The 9,461-nt window shown below is 45.6% G+C and overlaps 1 protein-coding gene across 1 annotated transcript; it reads right to left on the bottom strand.

Annotated features, from left to right (window-relative positions):
* Window positions 1–315: 315 nt before the first annotated feature.
* On the bottom strand, window positions 316–9,075 carry lrp10 (low density lipoprotein receptor-related protein 10). Its single transcript, XM_065025412.1, is given in 11 exon segments — window positions 316–2,469; window positions 3,648–3,777; window positions 3,973–4,183; window positions 4,999–5,021; window positions 5,023–5,405; window positions 5,641–6,287; window positions 6,483–6,673; window positions 7,043–7,187; window positions 7,810–7,842; window positions 8,028–8,233; window positions 8,988–9,075. Coding segments are annotated over 10 exon segments (2,445 nt in total). The 5' UTR covers window positions 8,077–8,233; window positions 8,988–9,075; the 3' UTR covers window positions 316–1,836.
* Between the last annotated feature and the right edge of the window lie 386 nt (window positions 9,076–9,461).

Genomic DNA, 9,461 nt, shown 5'->3' with positions numbered 1-9,461 from the left:
CCCCCCCCGACTCCCTTCACTCTTCTTCTAGTTCTTCAAAGGTCACAACCATTCCTTTGCACTGGTCTGTCCCTCTTCTTTTGACACCCAGGTATTTAATCCACTTGAACTGTCATGGGACCCCAGGGGCCTTCTGGAGAAATGGATGTCACATGTCTTTGATACATTCCCAGGAGACAGAGAACAATGGCGCTGACGACCTCCTCATCGAAAAATGCCACCTCTTCTCTGCTTTTCCTAAGATTGCCTTTTTATTCCTTTCACACATCTCTCTCTCTCTCTCTTTCTTAAACACAATAAAAGCTAGAGTCCAAGTAAAAGTGCAAATTGTTTAATCTCTGTGGATTTGTCCACATCTTTGCTATGTACAGTGAAATAGACCCTAGTAAAATCTCTCTCTCCAACCTTATCACTACATTGCAAGTTTTAAACATATCATCATCCTCCAACCACTATGTTTAATTGAATACATTCAGTACAACCCAGGCAAACAGAACAACAATTTAAGAGTTTTTTTAAGTACATTTCTGGAGGATAAAAGCAGAAAAACTAATAAGAGATACGATGTAAAAAAATAGCAGACTAAAAAGTCTCTTAATTTGCTATATGTTCACTGCGTGAAAGCGTGGTAGAGTGGATTCCATTCACAAAGGGCTGAGAATTTAAGTCGGGGTTGTTGTGACCGTGGGCCCTGGGGGGCCTCATCTTTCTGTGTGCGGTTGTGCACTTCACAGGTCTAACCCAACCTCAGGCACCAAGAGAGATTGTCTTGTGAGCCGAGACACAATTTGTCTACTAGAGAACTACATTATAAAACATTCATACATCACACTTGCAAGTGCATACGAAACTATACACGTCAGTTATGCCATGCGTACACTAACCAGGAGGGTCCCCAAAAATTATTGCCAGCTTGCAGAATTGACATGCGATTTATCCATTATGAAAGCAATATAAAACACAGTCTGTGCGTGAGAAGGTGGGTGTTCCTTTTTGTCCACATATTTGGGACAGTGTGTACAGTATGTGTGTCATCATTCAAATTCATCAACTGTAGCAAGCTTCTGAAAAGGCACTTAGATGGGAGATGAGAACTATACATGGGATAGTGTCTACACAGGACATCTACATATCCTTACACTGGCCCCCATATGCTCACACTTACATGAACCATTCACACATATGCTGTCACACAAAGACATGAACTCTTTCACGTGCTAAAACCAATCATTCACTTGACAGTAAATTATATATTAGAAACCAGGTGGTTTTGAGCCCTGATTAGTGATTGGCTGAAAGCTATGGTATATCAGACTGTATACCACGTGTATGACAAAACATTTATTTCTACTGCTGTAATTACGTTGGTAACCAGTTTATAATAGCAATAATGAACTTCTGGGGTTTGTGGTATATGGTTAATATACCACGGCTAAGGGCTGGATCCAGACACTTCGTGTTGCGTCCTGCATAAGAACAGCCCTTAGCAGTGGTATATTAGCCATATACCACAAACTCCAGAGGTGCCTCATTGCTTAAATTAGATCATAAGGGGGAGATTTTCTGTGCAAATTTCACCTCTTTCAGACTATATCTGGATAAGTGCACATCCAACACACAAATACACTACACACACTTTCTCTAGGAGTTTCCACACTCAATAACATAAAAGCATTGAATATTAGATTCCTTTAGTTAGTTCAAATGCAATTCCAAGGCACCAGACCAACACACAGAGAGAGAGAGAGAGAGAGAGAGAGAGAGAGAGAGAGAGAGAGGAGCCTTGCAGTGCTCCTGTGCTTGAGTCATCATTTAGGGAAGGGGTGTTGGATCAAGTCAGGGGTCGAGTGTAAGCAGGGGCACGTCGTCCTCTGGGGTTGTGTCCTCGGAGAGGGGGATAAGTAGCACCTCGTCCTCCAAAGAGGAGGAAGAGAAAGAGGGGGATGTGGAGAGGGGCAGTGAGTTGGTGGGGGAGGAGGAGGAAGGGGAGGAGCGGAAGCGAGAGATAGTGCGCCCCAAAGAGTGGAAGAGAGAGGCTAGGGAGGGGCTGCTGGGGGTGGGGGGGACAGCCACTGGAGGGCTCTGGGGGGTAGCTGGAGTAGAGACAATGGGTGGAGGGAGTAGAGTGGGTGGAGGAAGGAAGTGGGGGGGTGGTGGTGGCTGGTACTGCACTGTCTGTGGGAGCAAGCCTAGTTTCTGTGGCAATGGCAGATTGACGGCTTCCACAGCCAATGAGGTGGTGGCGGGAGTTGATTGACTGGGATCCACATCAGTGGAGGGGGCCTCTGTCAGCTGGGGGGCAGAGCTGGATGGCTGGGAGGGCCTGGAGGCGGATCTGGGGATTAGGCCCCATCTCCGCATGCGACGGACAGCCCGGCGGATGAATCGGGGACGGCGTCGGCGTCGTGGAGAGTTAGAAGTATCCTGTCTGAGAAGCTGGAGAAAACCTCTCAGAGAAAGAGAGGAAGACTGATAGAGCGAGAGAGGAGAGAGAGAGAAAAAGATAAGTAGAGAAGAAAGAGCACAAGAAAAAAAAGATAACCACCTTGAGATTTCAGTTGTATTTAAAGAGTGCTATACTAATAAAATGACTTACCATCGTGAAATGATAATGACTTTTTTATTTGAATTAGATCACTCTTTGAGGGGACCATTAAACAAAGCTACAATACTGAACACAGAGAGCATATTGTTTTAGCTAACCCTCTTTCCCTCCTTCAGCTGTCTGCAGCAGTTAATCAGACTATGGTGTAGTGAGGGGCTCCATTGTGTTGTCTGGTGTAACTCAATCTATCAGATCACGCTCCTGCTATTGCTATCACACAGCTCTAGGATCAGGTCCCCCCTGGACGTTTAATACTATTAATTTTGATCTAGAAGGCTAGACTGATCCTAGATCAGTACTCCTACAGGCCCCAGTGTAACTCAAATCTATGAGATTACACCCTCCTGCTGCTGCCATACTACAGCCTGATTCAGCCTGAGTATAATGGAGTCATTCAGGAGGGTCTGACTGAACTTTCTGAGTGCTTCTGGTAAGTAGGAGATACAAGGCGAGTCTATTGAAGAGCCAGATGAGTTCCAATCTACTGTAGGTTAACGGGATGCACTAGTATAGTAAAGCAACCAATGGAGTGAAGTAATTTCATTTCTAAATCCAATACAAATCCAATTTGAATATGTGAATAGGCTATTCATATTATGAAGGAGCATTGATAGGATCTGAGTGAGTCTCTCCTCTCCCGTTAAGAGTAGGATGAGGTTGCCCCTGATCTAAGAACAGTATTTATGTAGTAGTGCATGCTGCCGCCATACTACAGCCTGATAATAATGGAGTGATTCAGTGAAGCTAGTAGGTAGTAGGATAAACAAGGCTAGTGGTGAACAGTCAGAGGACATAGGGATGTACTGAGGACCTTTCAAATCGACTGTAAGTTAGTGGAGGATTCCCTTGTAAAGGAAGGACACCCAAGAATGGAAATATCTCAAGTTGTCAGTTGTTTGAGGACTTCCATTCATTGTGCTCTAATCACAGAGGGACACAGTTGCTTTTAGTTTCTGATCCAATGTCAGTTTAGCATTTTCCCCATTAATGGTTAGGATGAGGATTGGGAGAGGGTTAGCTGATTCTAGACCTGTGCGCTCACCTCATTGGGGTTCTCCGTGGGGAAGTCCTCCACTGGAGGGATGATGCCCTGGGCGATCAATTGACCATAGGAGGGAGGGGCCTGCTGCTGGATTAGCTCCGCCTCCTGGCGGCTGATTGGGGCAAACATACTGCAGGAGAGAAACTAGGTAAAAACATCTCAACACATACATGGGGGTCAGGTCAAACACAATAAACATTGGTTTGGACAGAGATATTTCTTTGTATTCTGGACACAGATCAAGATAATTTGTGGTGATGTTTTTGTGTATTTTGGTGAAGCATCAACAGGCGTAAAGCTGAGGTGTGAGGTGAATAAGGGGTACCTGTATTCTCGGGTCCGCAGTGAGTAGAGCTTGCAGGTGCAGCCCATAGCGATGACCAGCAGCAGCCCACAGACCAGGCTGCCCACGGTTGCCGCGGTGATGACCTTTCGAGGCAGGGTCATGGTGCAGTTCATCTCGTCTGTCCCGTCCTTACAGTCCACCTGGCCGTCACAACTCCAGCTCTCAAACACACACCACCGTGGGGTGATTTCTCAGTAATGGGTGCACACACACACACACATATCAAACTAAATATCATACAGTCACAACTCATACAAATGGGTGCACACACTCATATCAAACACATACACACACACACACATATCAAACTAAATATCATACAGTAATGGGAAGACACACACACAAACTAAATATCATACAGTAATGGGTGCACACACACACATATCAAACTAAATATCATACAGTAATGGTGATTATCAAACAAACACAGTAATAATATCAAACTAAATATCATACAGTAATGGGTGCACACACACACACATATCAAACTAAATATCATACAGTAATGGGTGCACACACACACACATATCAAACTAAATATCATACAGTAATGGGTGCACACACACACATATCAAACTAAATATCATACAGTAATGGGTGCACACACACATATCAAACTAAATATCAAACTAAAATATCATACAGTAAATGGGTATCAAACTAAATATCATACAGTAATGGTGCACACACACACATATCAAACTAAATATCAAACTAAAACTAAATCATACAGTAATGGGTGCACACACACACACATATCAAACAAATATCATACAGTAATGTATCAAACTAAATATCACACACAATGCCCTATTCAAACCTATCATACAGTTGCTGTCACACACACACATATCAAACTAAATATCATACAGTAATGTGGAAGGTCCCAGGTATGAAACTAAATATCATACAGTGGTGCACACAGTCTTTTCAAACTAAATATCATACAGTAATGGGTGCGCTCAAACTAAATATCATACAGTAATGGGTGCAGCACAGTACAGCTGGTAGTCCCAGGTTGACACAGTCTTTTCGTCTCCTTGGTACAGCTGGTAGTTACACCTCTCCTTGGCAGGGAAGCACACCGGACGCCCGATGAAGTTATGACCCGCCAGCACCGCCCGCTGCCCCACCCCTCCGCAAGCAAACTGGTCCCTGGGACACCCCCTGCATCCCGCCTCATCATGCCCTGTCTCAGGACAGTCCCAGCGCCCGTCACACTTCTGTTCCTGGGTGTAGCAGCCCCCCGCGGCACCCCCACATTTACCCTCCCAGGGGGGGCAGTAGCCCCCGACACGGTAGGTGGCGTTGAAGCCCAGCCCCTCCGAGCCGGGAAGCGTGTGATAGGTCAGGGAGAGAAGGCCGGTCCGGGACTCAACCTGGATGGCCTTGTAGCTGGACTCGCTGGTGATCTGTCAGAGAGGAAAAGGGACTGGGTGATTAGATTGAGTAAAATAACTTGGGTAACAGAACTGGACAGTATCGTGACAGATGACAAATTCCAGAGGTAGAAGTTGGTTTTAACCACAGATCTAGGATCAGACAACCCAACTGCCAATCCTAGGGGAATACAAAAAGATATGACCCTGTATCAGTCTGTTAGGGGAAACTTCTATTAAACACATACCCAGATCCACTAACACTTACAGTTTTGATGAGTTCCCCGGTGCCCTGCTGTCTGTTGGTGATAGTGACCGTGTCTCCAGGCCCCAGTTCCAGCAGCTGCAGGTCCAGCTTCAGAGGCCTGGAGTCCTGGGGGTCCAGGGTCCACACACAGAACAGAGGGGGGCCCTTGATGGAAGGAGGGGCGAACGTCCCATAGAAGGTTTGGAGGAGGCCGCCACACGGCCACTCGATGGGGGCCTGGGTCATACCGGGACTGGGGTGGGCTCTGTGAGGCTGGGGGCTGGGGAGTTGACGAGGCAGGAACTCCCAGTAGTCCTCCATAGGATTATCTGGCTCCTTTACCTTGGTGTAGTCCCCATCCTCCTCTACTTCCTTCTCCTCTTTCTCCACCTCAACCGGTGCAGTTTCCCAATCCCTCCCCCCGCTCTTCTCTCTTCCTGTCTCCCCCTCCCTCTCTCTCTCTATGTAGGACTCTGGTGTGGTGGTGGTTACCACTACTTTGTCGTGCTCAGGATCCTGGATCTCGATCTCTCCGTCACATTCCTGCTCGTCTGTTCCCAGCCCCATCCCTTCACCCAGACACTCTGTCTGGCCGTTACAACGCCAGGACAGGGGCAGGCAGCGCCCGCCCAAACACTCAAAGTCCACCACCGGACATTCACCAGAGTCTAGAGAGAGAGAGAGTGAAAGAGCGGAGTGGGAGAGAGACCAAGAGAGATGAACAGGGGGAAATGGTGGGAGAGGGAGGAGAGTTTATATTCCTTTTAGCTATATTGTAATTCCTGGTCCTCAAATATGGTTAAAACTAGTTTACTATGTCCTTCCTCATGATTAACAAGTGGCATAAAATCCTACCACCATACCTCTGACGTAGCCCAGGCAGAACGCAGAGACGGGAAATAAGTGTGGCAGGAAGTGGTGCGTCACTGTAATGTTCCCCCCCATCAACTCCATGGGCTTTGGCAGGTCGGAACCACAAAAGGTAATGGGCTTGCCAGTTGATGATGTCACCGAGACCCATTCCTTCTTACAGCGTGTAGAAAACTGGGAGAAACTAAAAGAACGACGGGTGAAAAGAGATACAAACAAGCAGTGAGCAAACGATCAAAAACCAAATGACTTGGCTATGAAGCCATGTTCTTCTCATGATGTGACCTTTCTGAGGTCCAGTCACAACCTCTACTCCCTGCCCCCGAGGAACTGTCAATCTGAAAGTATTGTATAAGTATCATTAAACAACATATTAGTAGTGTCACCTTGTCCACTGAGAGTCTTGATGGAATTTCCATCCTATTTCTGACACCTACCCAATCCCTTCAGATCTACCCAGTTAAAGACTGGAGGTAGTTTAGGGACAAACGTTGCACCCTGCCCCACCGAATAAGCCCCTTGGGGGATAAGACAGCGAGTGAGCAGACATTACCTGAGGATAACGGGCTCTCCTACGTGTGCCTTGATAATCCAACTACAGTTGAACGGCCGTGGGCGGTAGGACCAGCTGTGGTGGACGGAGCTTCTGATCTCTCCCCTCGGGGCTTCCAGAACTTGGGGAGATTGTCCACAATGAGCTGGGAGAGAGAAGGACAGCGCAATACTTTAGACTCCTGGGTTGTGTTCATTAGGGAGAAAACAGGAGTGAAATAGGCAGGTGCTACCTAAACTTGTCCAATAACAATTCTGATTTTAGCTTTCTGTTTCAAAACTTCTTGCTGCGGTGTGCCCTACTAAATATGACCCTGATAAATGCAATGGCTTGGTGCTGAAACTGTTGAGACACCATGCACTATACCACAACATGCACACCAAACCAAAACCACATCAGGCACAGCTAAAAAATAATGGAGCTGTAGTGCACTTCCAACAGAGTTTGCACTTATTCAAAGGGAATATTAGCAGGACCTTCTCTTCATAACCTTGAGTTAGCCAACTCATAATATTGGTATATGCCCTGTCTAGAGGAATCCCAGTAGTATTAACAAGACAAAAAGCATTTCAATATTTGAGCGCCACAAAAATGTGACAGAACGGGTGGTGCCACAACTGATTCTTACAATTACTGTTTAGACTGCCACACCTGCTTTGTTGATAAGACATACCTGTGAAGTAGTATGAGACAGGTGAGAGACAGACAGGTCCCTTTGATAAAATGAACAGAGGCATTTGTAAGAGTTGGGGGGGTAGTTATCTTACCAGTACTGGAGGCCAGCTCCAGGCTGCTGTAGGCTGTGAATCAACAGGAAAAACTGAGTTATGCAGGTCTGAACAGGGCCTTACTTAAGATCTGACTGGTATTTGTATGTGGTGCAGTTGACAGTTGAAACTAGCTACACACTGCAATAGTTGTATGCCCTAAAGTACCATGGTGTCTTGACATCTTCAGACACACACACATTCATAATAAAACTCACCAGTTACAAACAAAACGTTGAGGACACAAAGGTTGAAAGAGGCAGTCATGCTGATGATAGTGCTACCCTGAAATGCAGGTGCTCATGAAAGAGAAAGAAAAGTTGAAAAGAAAGAAAAGTAGGATAGGAAAACATCTAGGTCAGATCCCTCAGTCCTCCTTGCAGAATGACCCCATCGTCGCTGACTTGTCTTTCAGGAAGACAATCTAAGAAAATAAAAAGATAAAACCTATTCAACATAAACGGTTATTTTAACTAGCGTGGTCCCAGATCTGTTTGTGATGTCAACTCCTATGGCCAATGTCACCCCCCCTCACACAAAAAAAGACCATAAGAGTGATCTGGGACCAGGCTACATTGTTACAGGAGTTGGAGGGATTTACTTTAAAACAACATACAGAATGTACTCGCCTTAGCCTTTAGATATGACAGCAAGGCATTTAAGGTAGTTCGGTTTAGCTAGCTAAGCACTGTTCAGGTTATGCCGATCTATTTGTTTCGAGAACACATACACATCAATTTCCTGCCTCGCTAGCTAATGACGTTGTTGTAGCGATGACTTACCAGCAAGCCAATCCTTATCCTAACCACAAAAATCATTATCCTAACCACAAAAATCATTATCCTAACCACAAAAATGCTTTTCTATGCCATTTTAACTCCAGGTGAGCTGAAATAATTCACACCAGACTTATCTAGGCCTCCTGGATCCTCGCCCCGCAAACTTCCTTGAAGAGGAAGGGTAAAGCAGCAGCTGCTTCGCTCTCTCGTCCTGTCTGTATTATGCGGCTAGCATGCTAATGCTAACTTAACTAACTTCTTCATTGTAACGTTTCCTGAACGTGCCACGCGATAAAAAGCATTCAAATATACCTACAAACACCCTGGTGAACATATACATTACAAACAGCGATACATGATGTATATACATGCCTGTAAGAACTAAATTAGCAACCGTACCCTTTCTGTCGTCTTTCTTGTTGACAGGCAGAGTTCTGTGCAACTTCCGTATTGTTTTAGTTGAGTGACATGAGAGGATGTAGCGCTACTGCCAGCAGATGGCGCTGTTATTTCTTACGGCGTTTATCACTAGCGGCTGTCCAGGCGAGAGCGGGGGCGGTGCGAGGGGCTTGGGCTGTCACAGCAGCGCCTCAAACTCCAAACAAACAAATCATTGTCACGGGTATTTTTCTCTGATTTATATTTAACCATCATTGTTTGTTACTTGGTCCCTCTATTCACAATGTCTTTGCTATGGAGTTTAATGGTGTGAATTAATGTGATAATGTTTCACCACCAGGTGTCAGAATAGAGTAGGCTAATGATATGATCAAATCTTAGGGGTCTTTTATTATAGCTGTCGGCATTGCATCTGATACAATGTAACATTCTTTGCATTAACATTAGTGGTTGTATAATCAGAAAGGTAACATG

The sequence above is a fragment of the Oncorhynchus nerka genome, linkage group LG12 (assembly GCF_034236695.1).
Source record: "Oncorhynchus nerka isolate Pitt River linkage group LG12, Oner_Uvic_2.0, whole genome shotgun sequence".
In the NCBI taxonomy this organism is placed as follows: Eukaryota; Metazoa; Chordata; class Actinopteri; order Salmoniformes; family Salmonidae; genus Oncorhynchus; species Oncorhynchus nerka.
The sequence above is the reverse complement of the archived record's forward strand: the minus strand, read 5'-3'. Positions and strand labels throughout refer to the sequence as shown.